At 42.1% G+C, this 21,360-nt stretch overlaps 1 protein-coding gene across 1 annotated transcript; it reads left to right on the top strand.

Moving 5' to 3' along the window:
• Positions 1-8,293: 8,293 nt before the first annotated feature.
• LOC118786287 (metaxin-2-like) lies at positions 8,294-21,276 on the top strand. Its single transcript, XM_036541418.1, has 10 exons — positions 8,294-8,466; positions 10,071-10,118; positions 11,003-11,049; positions 14,709-14,781; positions 16,952-17,028; positions 17,607-17,699; positions 18,815-18,853; positions 19,687-19,812; positions 19,979-20,055; positions 20,798-21,276. Exons 1-10 carry the CDS (start codon positions 8,427-8,429, stop codon positions 20,997-20,999), a joined length of 822 nt encoding a protein of 273 aa, XP_036397311.1. The 5' UTR covers positions 8,294-8,426; the 3' UTR covers positions 21,000-21,276.
• The last annotated feature ends 84 nt before the right edge of the window (positions 21,277-21,360 follow it).

Raw genomic sequence — 21,360 nt, forward strand, 5'->3', positions numbered from 1 at the left:
CCAATCTAATTCACAGTAATTAGCCGAGGATAACGAGCTGATAGCTACAACTAGAAAATACGACAGGTTTTAAATGCAGGTTGGTTAAAGGTTCACTCACTAATTGGAAAAAGATCTGTAGGCTTACAGCCGCAATGTCCGAACCCACGCCCATCGAAGTTAAGATAAAACCTGCAATCAGAGCCTATTAGCCAACCATTGCGGCAAAACAGATTTATTCATTCGTCTTTCCTCGTTTACTATGCAAATATATATTGTGATAAGATTCTTCTGAATTGTGACTTCAGTGAAGAGTGAAAATATGTATTTATGTTGTTTATTTATGATTTGTAACAGGCAACACAATAAAACAATAATCAATTCAAATATAAATCGATTCTTGTTTTTTCACAGGTTTGCTTTCAATGTGTTTTCTCCACGATGGTCATTGGTCCACTGAATCATGTGATTAATATCTTCATCATATATAGGCCTGCATTCAGGTTAACTGTTTGTCTGTTAACCTAAATCTAAATAGGACGCGATTTATGAATATGGAAGCTATATAGCTGAGACAGGCTTTTGTTGGCTACATCAGCAGTGATCCGTCCTTCGCGAAGTGCCCGGCTTCTCGACTTTCTCTTGGCCAGACATCCCAGGCTCATCAATCACAGGCCATCAAAGCAGTTAGGTTCGACACTGATTCCTCCTTCCTGCGAACAAAGCGTTGCCATTTTGAACTCCGCAAACATATTTCAAAATGAGCGGCTAAACTTTGCTAAATACAGAGGAAGCCTGCGCTCAAAGCAGGCCCCTAGATTACCCACGAGAGCGCCTAAAGGAAAACAAGGCAAGATACCCGAGTCACCATGCTGAATGCAATATTCAGACTTTCTTATTTTGATTAATGGGTTCCATTGTTGTTCGTAGTGTTGTCATGTGTGTATCGGGTGGTGCTTAGGATATGCACTGAATGTGAAGGGCTGATTTGGAATGTAATCATTTGTCTATTCATTTACATTGATCACATGACAGCTAAAAAAATTAATCGTTTAAGTCTTAGGAAACACATTAAAACTTGCCTTCTGTAGGAATTATACGTGGCCTACTGTCGTAGACTATTGTCCGCCAAGCAATGCCATTTTGTTAGACGCGGCATCAATGGCGGCCATTTTAACGCCTATCCATCGCACGCATAGCCTGTGCTGTGATTCATTGCATTTCATTTTCCATTTTAGACAATGTAGACCTCGAAAAATACCCGGGCAGCCCACCTGACAATACCCGTCGTACGACGTACACCAATAGTTAGGCTACTCAAACTCATGAATTTTGGGGGGGAGAAAGACTTTATGCAATTATAACACAGCGGCTACCTTTGCATGCGAAATATTACACGTCTCAGATGAAAAACAATATTTTCTTTCATCGTTTCACGGGAAATTTGCGGTTAACATTTCGTACTTTAGGGTTGCGTGCGGGGGTTTGAAACTCTAAAAGCGCAAAAAGGGACCAAGTGGCGAGAGAACGTTCAAAGCCAACATCTGCCCCATGCCAGTGGCAAATACTTGTCCATGATTTCATAATAAAAAATGTTCGAAAATAAATAGCCTGTCTGCTAATAAACATGAAGGTTGTCTTCTGGAAAGAAGTGCGAGACTTCGATCCAATCACAATTAGGCTGATTTACATGCAAACTTGCTGGGGTAGGCAAAAGAAGTCATTATAGTATGACATAAACGCTATACGGAAGCTTTCCTTCATATTGAATTATTTGACCAATCAACCATTCATAATAATCTCACTAAAAAAACGACACTAAAATCTAAAACGTAGGCCTAAGAGGCTGAAAGGTTGCTTATCTTATAACAGACAAATACTTTCATGAGCAAGAACGATTGGAATTCTCGTGGCAAATACCAATTTAAATTGGCTATAAACATAATTCGTTCGTCAGCAATCTACGAACATTTGCATGCTACCGTTAACTTTCACCACTCAAACTTCGAAATCTCCACTTCGGTGCTCGACTGAACTCTTGGTCGCTCTTTTGCATGTGCGCAAAGAACATCCTCACATGGAGACAAAAGAAGGTGTTAATTTTTGTTATTCAAGCGATTGCTTTCATTGTTAAGACTACGAATTAAATTGCACGAGGAAAACAGACTTAAATTCTTCATGGATGCATAACCAATTCGCCCACACACACGCTGTGAAATTCGTAGTGACCGCCATTTTGAAAACGCTTGTCTATCGCTCACGTAATTAAAACTAGTGCAGTTAGGTCACCGTGCCATACTCGTTTCAAGTGAGAGGTCCGTCTGAAGCAAGACAATGGGTTAAGCTGTGTGTGATCGAGAGATGTAGTGACCAGGTGCACTACAGGAGGAAGCCTGTGTCATTAGTGAAGAAGCACTTTCGAGAGTTTCAGTGTGACTTCCTCTTCAGGACACGGTGTTTTTTTTTCTTTATCCGCTGAGAAACATGACCGCTCAGTGAATATGTTGACATCCATCATGAGTTAATTGATTTCATTTAGACAAAGAGGGCAATGCCCAATAATCAACATATTGCACAAATGCACAATATGCACAAAACACTAGATTCTGGTACACAGTCAACTCAATTAACAAATTGGCAATTAATTGTGTCAGGAGCTATATTAATTATTCTGATGTGTTCAGACAATGCAGTTGCTGCTGTTACATTAGTTCGAGACTGTTTAGTTCTGTTGAGTTTTCCAATCGTTTGCCACTTTGGCTTGATGTTAATGGACCGTGCTTTGAGCCTGTGAGCGCAGTGAAAGCAGGCCTATACAAATGTTTTGTTAGTCAAGAGAAGCCGAACAACTTTCGAAAGCGCCATTCGTGAAGTTACTGCATTCCATTAGCTGTGAGATATGTAGATTTTAATTAATTTCCAACATATTTGCGTAGTTTGTTCGTTGAACACTCTCACGTTCACTGAAAGCGATTCATAAATAAATGTGGTTCAGTAGCATTATAACCTTAAGTTATGTCTTATCGTGTGTTCTAAGATTGAATCACCATTCTTTTCAGCACCTGAGGGTTGAACAGTGCCCCTGATGACGGGCTGAATATTCCTCGTGGTGGTCCTCCGTAAAATTTCTACATGTTTTGGGAACACATGTGAAACTGCCACCAGAGCTGCGCGCATTTTCGGGAAACTTGGCTCTGGCTCTTATTCCGTCGCCCCGGGCAGTCGGACCTTGAGCACTGAAGCCCGCATTACAGGTCAAGCGATGATTCTGGGTGCGTAGATCATTTTAAAAACCTAAATACATCGTGGAATTATTTAGATGTCTGGGTTTACTGGCCTACAATGTTTTGATCTGTGTTGTATGAAATGTACCGTTCTTTTGATATTGTTTTTAGACAGTTTGTTTTGGTTATCAGCTGTGGTAGGTACAGGGAAGGAATTGTTCTCTGTACGAGAACTCAAAAAAATCGTCCTAAACAGAAAGCGAACATTTTGTCATTTTTACTGAATACGTTTGGATATATTTTATATTTTGATATGTATGTATGTGCGTGTATGTATGTATGAATAGTTAAATGTGTTCTGAATAAAAGGAAACTTAAATGATGAATATAAATGCTCTTGTCCTGATTTTACAGAAATAAACCACGTCAATGAGCTGGCTTCATGTTGTAACATAAACAGGGGGGTGCCATTCATCAGACTTTTACACTTTACAAAAAATTAGCAATCTCTGATCATACCCAGTGTAACAGGAAACGAATAAACTGCACAATGTAGGCCATGGCCTATAAACTGTGTTGCCCTTTGTGGAAGTTGCGCAGAATTATTGACTTGGTTTAAAGCGTTTCTAGGCTACATATATATATGGTCGAGAATAACCACTTAATATTTCTCGTGAAAAACAGTAACTAGGCTGTGTCTGTACCCACAAGTATCCCCGTTTTCATCAGCCAAGAAGCCTGTATTGGTTTTGTACAATAATGCAAGGTACAATACAGGCCTACACGCTTTGGAATCTCCCTGATTGGTACAAATACAATAACACACGAACACTAAAATACAGTTTTAATAACCTCTCCGAAAAGGCATATGCGATAAACAATTCCACTTTAGTACAGATGCGATGGAAGAGATACAAATTAGCAGCGGGAAAGCGGCTGTCCGGGGTGCGAGGCTGACGGTGGGGTTATTGTTCAGAGTCCATCAATCACTAAATGCGCGCTCTGCCTCCGAGAGCCAGATGGGATGCGTCCAAATTCGCCGCGAGAGAGGCCAGCTCTAAAACCAAAAGATCACAATTAAGATCCAGATACGCATAATTAACATACACATTCCAGAATCTTCCATTTCAGCCCACAGCCGTGGTACATTGTGAAATTTCTGCGTGGCACACTTGCTTCTGAGGTGAAAAACAACTTAGTGCTTATAAATACCAAATTTTTACACACGTTTTGGTGCGGAGCCTTATAGTAAATGTCCACTAAACAATACAATTCTGCATTGGCATTGTATTAATAATAACATTACATGAAACGATGAAGTAGCTGGAGTAGTATGAAATAGCTTCTCAGTTACATTCAGGATAGACTGGGTGCATGACGTCCGTGCAGTTACTTTTCTTTCCTTTTTTCAAGTTTGGCAGGTGCATGTTCTCGCCCGCTGTGGGCAGAAAGACCAGTGGGAAAATCTGCTGTGTAATTCTTTACAGAATGATGTATAATTATGGCTTAACGTGCCGACCACCGAATGGGTCAATCTTACACTGAATTTCCACACTCTCAGACGAAATGTGGGATTGCGATCCACCTCCTGATTTGGACAGCAGAACAAAACACATTTGCTCGCAACTGGACTCGTGTCTAAGCAAAGAAATGTCGGAACGAAGCGCCTGTCATATTATATACATCCATGTTCCATAATGTATTAACTAACTTGCCAGCGCTTGGATGTGATTGTTAAGAATAAAGGCAACCATACTACACGCCGACACATCTATTTTTGCCATTTTTCGTCATCTATCTTGACGTTTCTTCCTTGAAAAACGTGTTAAATGCGACGTGTTTCACTTTAAAATATCAAATATTGTACTTAGCAAAAACTATGTAAAATAATCTGAATAAATAATCTGCACACGTTAAAGAAAATTTTGCATACAAATTATTCTTATATTATTCCAACAGACAAATGAATACTCAATTTCAAATGTAAAATGTCAGTGTATTTAAAACCAGCTTCACGTAGTTCTCTGTAAATATTTCTCTGTAATATATATATACTGAACCACTTTTGGTTAATTTCTCCTTACGAAAGTCAGCAATAGGGCTATCCATCTCCCTCTGGTACTTCCTCAGCACCGTAAATGAGATTAAAATAACAAGGCTGTTAAATAACATCACTCTGATGGAAAGTATAAGACAATACAATTGGTTGAATTATGCTTCCATGTCTGCAATGTCCTCTTAGTTTGCCATTAACTTCGACTTACATGATATAGACCCATCTTTGAAAACGTTAAGGCCAAGAAAACAAGCAAACCTTACCCGAAAGCCAGATTCACTTTTTTTCTACAGAAGTTTGCGCAATCGAGGACGCATTCACACCTCTCCACGGTTAAAGTTACATCTACAGTGAGGAAATTTCAGTCTAAAGCGTGGTCTTGGTCTGCTCCCCCTGATTGGACAGATGAAACATGATCACGCCCACTCAGAAGTGGGTAATACATCCTGAGTTTGGGAGGTACAGTATATTGCCAGGGAAAAGAGTCACTGACAACGTATCCGACAGTTCATTCAATGGATGACTTGCAATCGCGCATAGACTGGTGGTGACGTTTGCGCATGGTCTGCAAGCCAGTAAGTGCTTACAGGACAGCGCCTTGCAGTGCCGAAAGGACCTATGAAGTTTCCTGTAGATACAGTGTAATATGTTTCTAACACCCACTCAAACAGGAGCGAAGCATCAGTTTAATTCAGTTTATATTCCATGCACGTTGCAGGCTCATTTGGTTATGCTATGGATTCCCATTAAAGTAAGTAAAGTAAATTTCAGGACAAGCTACAACTGAATCCATGATTTTCATGGCATTAACAGAACCAATGTTTTAAGTGCCTGATGAATAAAGTTATGGTTACATTCATGATGATGATGATTCTGATTATGATTATTAATAGTATTAGTGATAGTAATAACAGTAGAAGTAGTAGTACAATCTTCCTCCACAATCTTCCTTCCTCATTCTTATTATCACCATTATTATGTTTTTTCGATAAGGTAAAATAGTATTATTATTATTATCAGGTAAAGTGGGACATTAGGTGAAATTGCCTACTTAAGCTGTACAGTGCTGTGCTCTCTAAGCATCAACAGCCAATCACCAAAACTGTTCCTGAATTGTTGCTACAACAGGTCTTGTCATTAAGCAATCGCCTGACATAATAATAATGGGTTTGGTTTATCTTTGAAGGAGATCTTTTCAGTGCAAGCACATGGAAAACACATGGTAAGACTTATGAAGTTTGATTTCTCCTTTATCACACTACTACTGCAATACAAATTAGGCTGCAGCCTGTATTGACGGATTACAATAAAGTTGTTTAAACACTGGTTGAAACACAACACATATGTTTGTTTTTATGAAAAACTGTTTTATGGCACTGTCCCTCTTCGTCTGGAAGAGCTAAGTGCAAAGTGGGACAATATTCTTTAGGTATAGTGGGACACCTTTTAAAGCTTAATAAGCGCTATAGAACTAAAATGTGGCCACTTATAAACTTTAAATGTTATTTGTAATATTATAATGCATGCATTAAGCATCAGTATCCTTCATGTCTAATACTGGCATACTCCACAGCTTGTTACCACCACAAGCCCACAACTTCTGCACCTACCATTGTGTGCTGTCAGAAAGGGACAGGGAAGGGGCATTGCAGCCAGCATCTCAATCAATTACAAATCAGGGTGACAGTGTCAGCAAGCAGGGTATGGACACTATAGAGGTCACTGTCTCAGACAGTCCACAGCCTGCAGAACAGCCAGGTGAAGAAATTCCCTCCACAGCTGGAATAGGCCAAGATGCGACAACCCTTTCAGCAAGCTTTGAGGATGTGGTACCAGTAATGATACAACTGCGGTACAAAGAGCCACCATCCATTGCCTGGACCAGCCAGGAGAACCTCCTCTAGCCTGAGGGCTCCAAGCAAAAAGGCAAAGGAAAAACAAGAAGAAAAAGTGCTCACTCAAGCGTAAACTGGACAGGTGGGCATTGCCAGCCAAGGCACATGCACTGGCTGCCAGGAAAGTTACGGGGGTGCAAAAGACCCAAAATGTGTGAGGCATCGTACCATGTGTCCTGGGCGGAGGAATATTAACTATTGTAATAGTGTTTATCATTGAATAAAATGCTTTACTTTCACTATCTCAGAAGCGTCAGAAGCTCAGAAGCCTGTTTTTAACATAAAAACATGACTGTAGCGCTTTAAGATACAGGCTGTCCTACTTTAACTCAACACAATGTCTGAATGAGAGATGGGGGTCTTGGTATGTTTTAGGGTATTTAGCATCTAATATACAGCCAATATGTGTAATGCCATAGTGCATTCCAATACACTTTCAGGACAAACATAAGAAGATATGCAATGACATACAAAAATCACTGGAGTGAACAGTTTTTGTTCGCTTGATCTGCCAAAAGTGTCCCACATTACCTGAATTCACCCCATCTTTAAAAAGGTGAGTTACCATGGCAACAAAAACAAAGGCATCCTCACTGTAAGCAGCAGCGAATATGCATCGGAATGTTAACACTATGAGCCAAAAAAGGTTGCAAAAGGAAGTCTTAAATTGTCTTATTTCATATAAAAAATTTTGAGGGTAGGCTGGTGTATTATTTTTTTCTTGCTGTTGATTCTCACGATTAAAGTCCTCGTTAAGATGTCATGGATGTCTTCGTGCATTATTTCAGCATTTAAAATGTGGTACAACAAATTTTAAATCGTTAACTTTGGTTAACCAACAGTTTGCTACAGTATAATTGTAGGCGTACGCTGTCCCCACACAAGCGGCTCTGGTCAATGTCAGACTCCCAAACTGACACTACCCGGAAGTGAAATGGATAAATGAATGAAAACCAGGAACTCGCCACCGCGTGCATTTGACGTATTGGGGCTGAGAATATTGGTTTGTTGCTTTCCTCTTCGCTTACACCGTCCTTACCTATGATTGGCTCATACGTGCAACGTTAGAAATATCTACCAATCATGGATAAGTGCGGATTGTCTGCAAAGACAAAACAACACTTCCATCCGATGCCTGTTGTGTCCGTAACCTTGTGTGCAATATACAAGAACAGAATCTTAGCATTGGAGAGACATTTAGCAAGGCGCTGTTCATTGTTTGAACTACCGTTAGTAAGATAGATAACCAGCTCGTAGCTGTTGTCTGCTGCCATGTCTCTCGCTGCCGAGGCGTTCGTTTCACAGATAGCAGGTAGCTAACAACAAATGCACCTGTCATTTGATTAGCAAGCAAGCTATCTGTTTTGGGTTCAGCTATCCAGATAGCCCATGTTCGCTAACTAGCTAGATGCAGCTATGCTTATTTGAGGTATTTCCAAGTAAAATTGGAAGGCAGACAGTAAAACAGTGTCAAATTAATGTTTTGCATGCGACCTTGTAAATATTGTAAGAGGCACTGCAATGGAATGTATTGGCTAGCAAGCGCTGCGTGTTGATGCGGCACCATTGTTATCGTGCTAGCTATAGCCAAGTTAGCAAATGAGTAGCCGGCTAGCTACCGTGTTTGAAATCTCGTAGTTTATTTATAACCACAAGCAGCTGACTAGCTGAGTGACAGCTACTTGTTTTTGTTTAACATGTCAACATTACCCTTGATTGCACTAACGCTAAGGTATGAGGGTGCTCACAGTGCTTAGCTGTACGTAATTCTTTTGTTTGCGTTTTGTTTCAAATTGACAAGGGACTGTTATTCACAGCATCATTGTTTGCTCGCTGTGTATGTGCTGTGTTTCCGCTCCTGTCCTTTTAACTGTCTCCGTATGCTCGAGACTAGAAAAATGTCATAACGTGCCGCGGTTGCTGATAAGGAGAAAACAACAGTACATATCACATTTCATTGGAAAAGATTTTGCAAGCAACATGAATTGAAAAATTTAGTGTCAGCAGTCTTTAGTGTTAAATAATTTGTGTTTGCCCACTCCGGTAGTCAAAGATGTCGGTGCATCCTACTATTAATATAACCATTTACGCAATGTTTGTCTTTTTATGAGATTGAATGTATCTTTGAAAAGTGTAAGTTACACATACATGTTTAATCTGTATTTGCACGATGAATGTTCCATGAACAATTGCATATGCACAGCAACTTTGAGTGGGAGGTCTTGCAGCTGTATATATATATTGCATAACATACACCGTTTTCTCTGTAATATATATTTAAATTATAATATATGCAGTTATGGAGTGTGTGCGTGCGTGCACAAATACACACATATTTGCAGCATGGCTCAAGGATATGCTTGCTTGTACAAATAGTTCATGGCAGTAAAATTTAATATTTAATTAATATTCATATGAATGTGTTGATATGAATATGTAAAATAAAACGGCACACAGTTCATAGTCTTGTGAAAAAGATAAGAATAGTTATGTTACTTGCTGAAGACAGGAAGCTGAATTAAGAATAGGTGTAACTTAACTGCGAAAAAGGTATTCAGTTACGCTTTTCACATGCAAAAAATCAACATTTCATGTTGCACTAATTAATATTGGAGACACAGTAGTAGCCTGCTGCTACACTTAGTAGATTGCGTATCTACTTTGGTAAATATTTTAGAAACGTGCCTGAATTTTGAATTGCAACCCGAGTGACCGTTGTTTCTTTGCCCTTGGCCTTCTGACATGAACATGCATTGTGCGAGGAAAGTCAGTCCTGCGTTTCCACAGTTTTACAGGATGTTTGACGCAACAAAATGCGAGCCGGACACATGTAATCCAAGGTCGTGGTAAGAATTTTTACGTCTGATGAACTAGCCGAAGTGACCTTTAGTTACGTGCACCATTTGTCTCCTCCAGCCTCAGAGCCATGGCCTGAAACTGCAACACTGTATCAGCCTCTGAAGGGTAAGTCGTTCATTAAGCCATTAAAACCGTGGGCATCTGTGGTGCAACTGTGCTGCAAGCCGAAACGCTGTGTCCTCTGCATGTTATCAGAGAGCACGTGGGGAACACGTGCATCGAAGCCAACCTGTGAACGATTACATTCATAACGTGTACATTTACACTTGTTTGTATTTTCTAAAGAGGAAATTATTAATGAGTGCTATTTGCAGCTGCGTGCAGGGCTGTCCGCCGTGTGGAGGTGGCTTGAGGAGGGGCTGTGCTCCGTTATTGACCTACTCCCGCTGCTGTGGGCAGAATAAAATGATGAAGTAGCGGGGAAGGCTTGGTGGATTTACTGTGCCAACAGCTGAAGCAGCAGATTTGTGATGCTTTGTGGTAATGCGTAGCTCTTCCTTTACAGAAAAAAAAGGTACTGGTAAAACTGAGTAAGAAGATCTGGGCAGACATTAGCGGCTTTTCATATATCATAAGATCATGTTTTAGCCCCCATTTGAGGCTCAGCAGCATGTTACAGTTGTCAAAAGCCTGCGGAGTAATGAAGACTAATAGTTACCAGCCGCAGTCCTCTAACCACACATTTTTTATCGCAGCAAACTTGTCATCTTTCCTTCCAGTGTCAGCCTGAGACATGGTTTACAACATTCATTTGTGAAGGTTTTTATACAGTGCAGTTACCAGCTAGTAACTGTTGAAAGGTGTGGACAGTAAGTACAATCATATGTCCTCTCAAGCCTCAGCTAGTGTACACATCTATAAAGGGGATCTGATGTGAAGTCAGGCCCATCCTGCCGTCTTATACATGGTGTAGGCTGACATCACAGCCCACTGTGTTCCACTGTAGCATCAGAAACATGTAAGGCAATGTCTTGTGCTTTGTTTTGCAGAAGGTCAAATACTCCTGTCAGATTGTGCCTCCTCGCTTGCTGTCCAGGTAAAAACGCAGGCGTACACGCAAAAGTACACATTTCATTTCCAAAACTGCATCCATGGAATGGACCCATTCATTATTTGCTTTATCCTAACAGAGGCATGGCAAAGCAGCCTGAATCCATGACATTAATTGCATGTAGGTTCACATTGTGACATTTGGAATAAACCTGTGTTTTCAGGTAAGCATTGCTTTCCAGCACAAGAACTAAGCAGTTCCTTCGTGTTTATTGCAGAGTATTATAATGAACATGAACTTTATTAATTTAAACACTAAGCTTTGCATGTGAAGATCCTCCAGCCTTTATCAGTGAAGCAGAGCGCATGGTTTTCCCCCTGCACATTCACCGTCAATGTGATACACAAAAGCATTTGATAGTATAATAATCATTTTTTTAAAAATCATACATGTAAATGCTTTTTAAATTGGATTGAGGGTAAGAACGCCCTTGTTTTCAGAAGGCAGACCTTTATACTTTATACAAACAGATTGCACCTGAATTATGCTATTAAACCACCTTTTGTCATTCCCTCTCCAACCTGAAAGACACCGCACTGATTATGCAGGAACAGGGTAATAAACAACCTCAGTCTTGTCTGTAATATTTTGGACCAAAATGTATTAGGAATCTCTTTCATCTTTGCTGATACCCGTATGGACACCCTTTACAGCATCTTCAATATGAAATTATGACTGAATAAATTGCATATTCATTTATCTTCAAGATCCTCCGTGATGACAGCTCTTCCTGGCTTTCAGCACTCCCAGGAAAAATTGCGTTACAACATTAAATTAGTCCTCTGCTACGCTGTGAAATTGATTGTTCTGGAAAATGAACATGGCTTTGCTATAAATTACACCTTTGGATTTTGAGGAATCTGTTATATTGTTTAAAATAGTACCTACCTAATATAATTAGAGTTCTAATTTATGTTAAGCTACAAGTGTGCCTATTACTGTAAAAGGGTTAGGAATTTAATCTGTCTGTGGAATAAAGAATGATCCAGTGCATTTTTCATTTGTAACCCTAGACACATTATTTCAGTAAAATATCGAATAATTATATATGAAAAATGGATTATTGTACAGGCAGCTTAATTCTGAATTTATACTTTTTAAAGTTAGTGTTTTGGTTGTAGGGAGGAAACATTTAAACATGGGCAGTTGAATAACTCATAAGATGCTGGCTAGCGAAACAATAGAAGCTTTTCCCTTTGGTTAGATGCAGATCTTACTTGAGGTGGGAAAATGTAGCACGTAATAATTATCTTTGATTAATGTCACTGTTCTCAGTTTTATTTGTGGTTTACCCTAAAATGCCACTGATTTCAGCTGTAGGAATGTGTTCAGTGCACTCATTTACAGTTAAGCCTCATCTCTCAGTATTCACCTCCCGCAGAGGAAATTCTTGTTTACTTTTTGGACAGGTTTATTACTTCCCTCTGAAGGGTTGATGTCGATGTAAAGTGGTAATGTCATAATGCCAGTCCTGGGGAGCTGATAACAGATTCATCAGCAGGCCATGCATGACTCTGGAACCCATAAAGGCCTCCTTTGCTACCACAAACCACCCAGGCTAATGTCTGCTGGTCTCATCTCAGATTAGTCACTCTGCTTTAGTTGGCTTTATCCTCTGACGCCTTGGAATTGGATGGTTAATACTGTCAGAGTGTAGGAATGTCAGAATTTTTATCTCTGTAGGATACTGGTTAGAGTTGTTAGAATAAAAACCCAGGTTTCTTCTTAAAAACACAATCTCCAGACTTTGAGGTGAACATGAATTTTGGAATGTGGGTTAACATACCTCCCTCAGTAACGAGAATGCGAATCATTACTACTAAGTACTAACATGCCATCAAGAACTACAATGGCAATATCAAGTTTTTCATTGACATCACAGTGTTGATTCTGTGCATGAAATGTTTTCTGACCCTGAGAACAGACTAGCTAAGCATCATTGTTATAAATGTATTAAAGAACTGACAACATGATAGCAGTAGTAGCAGCGTATGTGAACATGCAAGAACACTGATACTGAAGTTAGTGATGTATATCTTTTCTTAACATGCATATTTTACATACGGTACCTACACTATGACATTAAGCCCAAGATTTAACAATTGGTAAATACGAGAAACTGCCAGAGATTTTTGGCAGTTTTTTTCCCCAGGCATTCAGAATGCAGTGGATTTTATTCATATTGTATGTGTGCTTATCCAAGGCATTATTATTCTTCATGTTAGAGAGAGACATCAGATCCTCTCTTTCCCTTTAGTCTCCTGACCGGCGGAGGTGAGGCCACCTTTGGCTGCCACATGAGCACAGCAGCACATATATCTCCTGCTCTGGGACACAGAATTGACAATGCATTTATCTTTGAATAATGTAAATGCCCTGAGAGTGGGGGGGGGGGGGGGGTAGCGGTGGGGGAAGTGGGGGGGCCGTCCTCGCTGCGTCCGCCGAGGGCAGGAACTGTCAGGCGGCGCTCTGCTCGCTCCACTGCAGACCCTCTCAGACCCACGGCCGTCCCCAGGCAAGCGGCACGGACCGGCACTTAATTTACACTCCTGCTGTAAGGGGAATTACTGCGGGCAGGCTGGCCTCCGTTAAGCTCCACTTATTTCTGTTTGGAAAAGAAATAAAAGGTGGCAGATAAGGTACATTAGTACAGTATAGCTTTTCAGATTGATTTGAATTTAAAAAGTTGGCATTTTTTTGGTCATTTCTTTGGTGGTGCCTGAAATTGTGTTGTAATTTAGCATTCCTGATGAGCTCCCTAAGTGAGGTCATCTTTAGTGTTGGTGGGGATGTGCCGATTTCACATTAGAAGATCGTCTCTAAATGCATTGGGCCAGCATCCCAGCAGATAGGTTTGTTCAGGCTGAATGAGTGGCCGGAAATGAATGGATGTTCAGTGAGCCAGAGTGGCAGTAAACTGTTTATCTTCTGCTGCGAAGTCCTATCATTCTTCTGGGAAACCTTGCGCTCGCCAGTGAAAATAGTGATAAATAGTGGGAAATCACGCTGGCAGATTTTTAGATGTGTTACCACCCCCCACCCCCCATCCCCCCCAGTGTCCTGGATGACAAGCAGAATCTGCGTACGTGTCCTGTCCCTAGGTGCAGTGGTGGTAGTGTTGTGTATAAAGTGAAAACTTGCATTTTCACACTGTATGGCATATGTGGCTTTTTGTGATATTTCGTATCATATCATCATGTCATATTGTTTCAAATTGTGAAGACCAGCCATTGGTTAAACCTCAGAGGAAGGTCCTTGTTACTTAATGCGCATATTTATTGAAGCTGACCTTTTCTCCGATTGTGATATTTCTCAGTGGTTGAAGCCTCGTAATTTTACTCTTATCAATACTGAGCAGTAAGAGCCTGACTGCAGTGATTGCCTGAATGAGGGCGCTGGATGGCACATTTGCTTTTCACATAATTGCATTTGTTTTTGATTAGCTGTCTTCGTGACGGTACGGCCACTGCACTGACACACGAACGCACAGGATTTAATCCTCACAGAGGCACGTAAGGGGCACGAAGGAACAGCAGGCATTTTGAGAAGATGCAGTTCAGGTGGAAAGCGGGGCGTGCTGTCAGTGCATTGAACTGAGCGGGTGTCGGTGTGCGCGTGATCTAACAGCGCGTTTCTCTGTGCAGGCGTATCTGCGGATGTGCAACCTGCCCGTCCGAGTGTCCTGCCGGGCCAACGCCGAGTACATGTCCCCATCTGGTGAGTCTTCTGTTCTCCCCGCGAGCGTGACGGCATCACGAGTTCCCCTCGTCACCAGCGGGCCTTCCCGTTAGCTGCGGCCGTGAGCGGGCTTCCCAGGCTCCTCTAGGCCTCTCTGGGGTTACGGTCCTGACACCACAGTGTGTTCACTGCACCCGTGTCGCCGCTGTTGGTCTTTATTTGGCAACAAAAGGGCGTGCTAATGGATAAACTCAATTAATATTTAAATGCGGTGTCTGGCGACGTGAGCCTTTTTTTGGTTGTTGTTGTTCTGGAGGCAGGAGAACAGCTTTAGAACATGCTGTTGGTTGAGGGTGATTTGTTACATGCTCAGACTTGTCACCGGTGGCGTAGTGAAGTGTGACCGTGCAGCAGCCCATGATCGTCCATTAAGCCGCTGGTTATTGGGTGAATTACATGGAAGCGGAGGCATTTTGCAATAGTTTGAATGTGGGTCAGTAACTTGTATACACAATGCATGCATATACAAACATTTCTTGCAGTATTTTTGTATATACGTTCATATGTATATATGAATAAATATTTATGTATGTATATATATGAATACTGTTGGTTCTGAAGGTGAGGAAGCCACATGTGAGGCCTGTTGAAAGCATCCCGCTCTGTTTTTGTAGCGCACTTTATCATGTGGATGCAGATGAGGTCTTTGTTGGAGCCGTGCACCTCATCCATTATCCTGAGGCTGCCAGGGAGATAGTGGGGGAGAGATGTGCTGAAAAGGGCCCTGACAGATCCTGCTGTTCCAGCGAACTCTCGGTGAACCAGGATCACCAGCAGGGTCCTTGCACGGAGACACTTTCACTACTGTTCTCTCCAGTGCGTGGTGCAGGTCACCATTATGACCCATCTCCTGTGCCTGTCCGCGTGCGGATCGATCTTCCCTGCCTGCTGTTTCTGTCCTGACCGATCCCACCAGACCGCGTATGTGACTGTGTCTCGAACTTCATGGTTTTCTTGTGCGTTTTTCTAATCTCATTTTCCAATTCATCTTCGTCACATTGAAACAACACCAAGCGTAGTCCCTAGCAAACACACTGCGATCAGTGTATCGTCTCCTTGTTGTTTGAGCTTTACTTTTTGTATATTTGTATATTCCATTATGTGTTTTGGTTATGCAGTAGCTAAGTATGGACTGCAGTCAGCTACAGCTGCCAAGATGAGTATAATGTTTGTTCAGTTTCATGAACAGATGCAAAAAAAAAAAAAATCAGTTTTTCAGATGTAGTCAGTGCATCAAGTATGCTGACAAGACAGATCATGTGCTTCAGTTATTAAATTAAGTGCACAGACAGTCAATACTACTTTGAGTTTTGAGGATTTTTGGGTCTGCCAATACCAAAACAACTTTGGTGGAATAATCTCAGTCTGGCAACCGCAACATTATAATGCAATATTCAAAATCCAGTTAGCACTATATTTCATATTCTCTCAGAAAATATGCACCTGTTGCGGTTTCCATTTTCCAGTCTTCACATGTAATAGACAATCTTTCACATGAGCTGAAAGAATGGCATTAATTTCAGCCTAACAGAAAATAGATTTGTGGGTTCAGAGATCCAGTTAACTGTTTCGACCAGGGCAATCAGAAGCAGCGGTCAAAATGTGGCCTAATGGAGCTGCCCAGGAGATTTAGACTGTCGGACTGAAAGGAAATGCAGGGTATACTGCTGCACAGCACGAGAGCTTAATCAGAACATTCACTGCTGTGTGAGTAACACAAAGGATCTGCCAAGCGCTGTCTGCTCCAGCAATCCTTTTACTTCTGCATCATCCAGGTAGTAAAACACAGTATATCTTTGAGATTTATTTGGCGGAAAGTTTAAAAAAAAAGCACACTTTGCCACCGTAGATGTTTTTCCTCAGTACTAGAGGAAAATGAATGTGAATCGCGATGCTTCAGCACAAACAGAAAGCCCGTTGTGCTTCCTGGCTCCGGCGGCGGCCCTGGGGCTGTATTGTCACAGACTTTCTGCTGGTATATAAAAAGTCCTTTGACACTATTTAATTTCTGTGTGCTCCGAGGCTGAGCGTCCGCAGTGGATTTCTTTTACGCGCTCTCTTCCACCTCTAGCTGCACGGCTTTATAACCAGGTTACTCTGCTGCCTCTCTGTCTCCTTCCACCCCCCCTCCCTCTCTTGTGCCCTCAAGGTAAAGTACCTTTCATCCACGTCGGAAATCAAGTTGTATCGGAGCTGGGACCGATAGTGCAGTTCACCAAGGCTAAGGTAAGAGACCGAGCCCGGGAATGAACTCACCGCCGGAGCTGCGGTCTGACACCGCCTCATCCATCAACGCACGGCTCGCCCCGCCACATCCGCACGACACCTCATGAGAAAAAATGTAAATGCACCGCTCGCATGCTCTCCCCTCCGCTTTCCTATTGGCCCTGAGAGGCAAACACGGGCGCGCACATGCTCATCCCATAAAAGCAAGGGTGATTGTTGTGTGGAATGCATAATTTGAAGGCCCCGTGCTCGTGCTGTGGAAAAGCATTTGCATAGGCGTATCTAGGAAAAACCTACAATGTCCTATTTTTATTGGGTTAGACATTCAGAGGTTCCAAAAACATTGATCTTTTTCGTACTTTCCTCTCTGCTTGTTTTCCTTTCTTTGTTTTCCCCTCAAAGCCAAAGAATTCAGCAGATACCTTCAGCTCCAGTGCCCACCCAATCCCTGCTATTGATTAGATTGTGCCATGATTAAACTCTGCTTTACACTGAGGTCAGTGCCTCCCCCTCGCAGCCCGCGGTGCGGCTAAGCTAATGAGAGCTGTGCTGCGTGTCCCTGCTTCTCCCCGCTGCAGGGCCACTCCCTCAGTGACGGCTTGGACGAGGTTCAGAGGGCTGAGATGAAGGCCTACATGGAGCTGGTGAACAACATGCTGCTGACGGCGGAGGTGCGGTGATTTCAGATTGCAGAGTGCGTGCTACACCATCACAGCGTTACTGATGCCAGTGAGCGTGCTGAGCTGTTTAATCCTGACACAGAGAGAGAGGAGCTGTTAGATGACTGCTCCTGCAAATGGCATCAAGTGTTGGGACAGAATCTCCACCTGATCAGTGCAGAGCTGCAGAGTTACAGCTGAAATGATTGTCCTTGTACTGACACAAGTGTCTAAAACAGATCTGGTTAGATTAGGTAATGCCCAGTGTAAGGAGATGAAGATATGAAGAAATAAATAGTCATCGGCATTGTCTGTTTTAATATAATATTTAAATGTTTCATCATAATAAGAAAATTCAGTTAACACACTAATATGAATAACACACTAATTTGCATGATTGTGTGTTCCTTTGGTCAAATAATAAAGACCTTGTATGACAGTGTTAATTAAATGTTGCTAATTGTTCCACTTAGTTATGTTGTAGTTAGTTATTGCATATTAGTTATGTAACGTATGTCTGTGTGTGTGCACTTGTGCATATGAGTGTGCATATGTGTGTATTTGTATGTACATGTGTGCTTGTGTGTGCACTTTTGTGTGTGTGTGTGCGCTTGTGTTAGTGCATGAGTCTTGTGTGTGCATGTGTGTACTTGTGTGAGTGTGCATATGTGTATGTGCACGTGTGTGCGCTTGTGTTTGTGTGTGTGCACTTACGTCTGCAGTTTTGTGTATGTGTGCATGTGTGTGTGCTTGCATGAGTACATGCATATGAGCGTGTACATGTACGCTTGTGTTTGCGTGTGTGAATGTGTGTGTGTGTGTATATATATGCTCGCGCGCGTGTGTGAATGTGCGTGTGTGTGAGTGTGTGAGTGTGTATGTGTGTGTGTGTGTGCGCGCGTGCGAGTGTGCGTGCGTGTGTGCGTACGTGTGAGAGTGTGTGTGTGTGTGTGAGAGCGTGTGTGTGTGTGTGTGTGTGTGAGAGAGCGTGTGTGTGAGAGCGTGTGTGTGTGTGTGTGTGTGTGTGTGAGAGAGCGTGTGTGTGTGTGTGTGTGTGAGAGCGTGTGTGTGTGTGTGTGTGTGTGTGCGCGTGCCACACTCAGCTCCTCTTTGTCTCTCCTCCGCAGCTGTACATCCAGTGGTGTGATGAGAGCACGGCAGCAGAGGTAAGCGGTTTCCCAGCATTCATCTTAATTAGGCTTTAATGAAAAGGGGCTCTCTTTAAGACCATGGCTGCAGGCTCATAAATGATGCATAGCGCTTTGCTGCAGTGCTAACCCTCTGTTCATTTACTTTGCCTGCGCACACATCCTCCATTATACTCTCCTCTCTCTCTCTGCCTCACCGCCTCTTTCTGCTTCAGGTTTAACATGCTCTTAGATTCCTTCAGCTTGTGCATGTCTGACAACTTAGCACAAACATTCAGATAAACATGTTGTCATTTATACAGATATAGTATATATCTAGTAATTTGGTTAATTTCATTAATTATATTTATTTGTTCTGTGTGTTGAGTTATATTTGTGGTTGTGTTAGCTTTAGTTATAAAGAGAAAAAAATTCCTTGCTCTTCATTTAAACATCACTAGCTCTATTTTTGCATGTCAGTTATTACATTATTTTCATTTAAGAGACACTCTTATCCAGAGCGACTTACATAGGTGACTTTTTTTTACATGTTATCAATTTATACTGTTGGATGTTTACTGAGGCCATTCTGGTTAACTACCTTGCCCAAGGGTACAGCAGCAGTAGTCCCCGGTGGGGAATCGAACCAGCAACCTTTTGGTTATGAGCCCTGCTTCTTAACACTATGCTGCACTGCTGCCACAAGCAAAGACCCTTTTCTGATGATGATGCATTTCCTCAAGTCACAGATATGAATTAGTGTGGCAAACGTGCTGTCTGATTTAATAAGTGAACTCTTTTATCCTTTTTTTCAAATCACCTCTATAAAACCTGTACTGTATGCACACACAGAGCTTCATTGTGATTTTCAGGTCTCGAGGCCGAGGTACAGCAGCCCTTATTCCTGGCCCCTGAACCACATCCTGGCCTATCAGAAACAGTGGGAAGTCAGACGTAAGATGAACGCTATTGGCTGGGCAGGGAAAACCCTGGAACAGGTATGCAATGGTTAGGATGTCGCTAAGCGTGCTGCTTTATAATGTCACCTGACCATCCCGTGATTTGACCGCTCCCGCGAAACTTGATTCCTCTGTCACGCATGTCAGTATATTGTTAAATGCTCGATGTTGCCAGGAGGTGAAAGGAACGTTTTCATGTTCGCAGGTCTATGAAGATGTGAATCAGTGCTGTCAGGCTCTTTCCCAGAGGCTGGGAACACAGGCCTACTTCTTCAATAAGCAGTAGGTGTCTGACTCTCTCACTCTCTGTACCACTCCACTCTGTCACCCGGTCATCACCCTTAAATGCATAGGGCCTCATCTGGTGCTGTGCATCTGGTGTGTTTGAGTGAGGGCTCTTCTAACTCTTGTACCTTTAAAAAAATGACATTATTTTTGCTGTGAGTATTGAAGTATAGAGTCCATTTCTGCTTATTCAGACTACAGATCGTGTTTGAGCTTTTAGGAGGGTGATGAAATGTATTGGCTAATTATAAAGTATAAAGTAATTAGACATGACTGCCTTTTTTATTTTCAGTTTTCCTCAGTCTGGGGGTATCATTACAACATAACACTGGATTTGCTGCATTCTGACTCATCACAGAGTTGCATCATCACTGAGCTGGCAGTATGACTGGCAGTTATAAATGTGCAGCTGTAAAAGCCGCACACAGATTCCTAGCCAGTGTTTCAGAGGAATAAGAGAGACATTCGTATTCAAAAGCTGGCCTGCATGCATACACATTTCTCTTTAATTGAAAGTACAAGAGGGAAATCAAAATTAATCTTGTGGTGGTAGGCATCCCAAAGCAGCCATTTTTGGCATACTTTGGGAGTGAAAAGTGAAGTGCAGTAACAAAAATATTGCATTCATCAGACAAACCTTCAGAGGGTTTGAGACTGATCCTTACTGATGCTCCGCCATGGTTTATCCAGGGCTATACAGCTGCAAGGGAATCTAAGGTGTCCTCTTTCCTCGTTCCAGCCCTACTGAGCTGGATGCCCTGGTCTTCGGTCACCTGTTCACCATCCTGACCACCCAGCTGACCAGCGACGAGCTGAGCGATAAGATCAAGAACTACAGCAACCTGCTGGCCTTCTGCCGGCGGATAGAGCAGACCTACTTTGAAGACGAAGGCAAGGAGGACCTGGCCAGCTCTTCATCCCGAGCCTCCAAAGGCCCCTAGCTGCACTGACCCTCACTGCTTCTATCTGTGCAGTCCCACATTCCCTTCCCCCAAGCCTGCTGTGCCGGAATCTTCCGTTATACTGTGGAAGTGTGTAATGGTGGTAATGCTGTTGTCTGTTGTTTAAAAAAAGTGTGTTCTTGTCTGTGGGTTAGGTTTTAAATGGAAAGTGCCAAGAAAGACTGAAAATAAAAAAAATTCACATTTGTTAACGTCTGTTATTAATACATGATTATGTTCACATGTTAAGGAATGGGGCTCATAACTGAAAGGTTGCTGGTTCGATTCCCTGCTGGGGCACTGCTGCTGTACCTTTAAGCAAGGTACTAAACCTCCTCCGTAATGTAACATGTAAAAACTG

The sequence above is a fragment of the Megalops cyprinoides genome, chromosome 11, assembly GCF_013368585.1.
Source record: "Megalops cyprinoides isolate fMegCyp1 chromosome 11, fMegCyp1.pri, whole genome shotgun sequence".
NCBI lineage: Eukaryota > Metazoa > Chordata > Actinopteri > Elopiformes > Megalopidae > Megalops > Megalops cyprinoides.

Coding starts and splice junctions, on each gene's coding strand:
- LOC118786287 (XM_036541418.1), top strand. CDS start 8,427: ATGTCTCTCGCTGCCGAGGCGTTCGTTTCACAGATAGCAG. Junction 10,119..11,002: donor ACTGTATCAGCCTCTGAAGG/GTAAGTCGTTCA, acceptor TTTGTTTTGCAG/AAGGTCAAATACTCCTGTCA. Junction 17,029..17,606: donor TGCAGTTCACCAAGGCTAAG/GTAAGAGACCGA, acceptor TCCCCGCTGCAG/GGCCACTCCCTCAGTGACGG.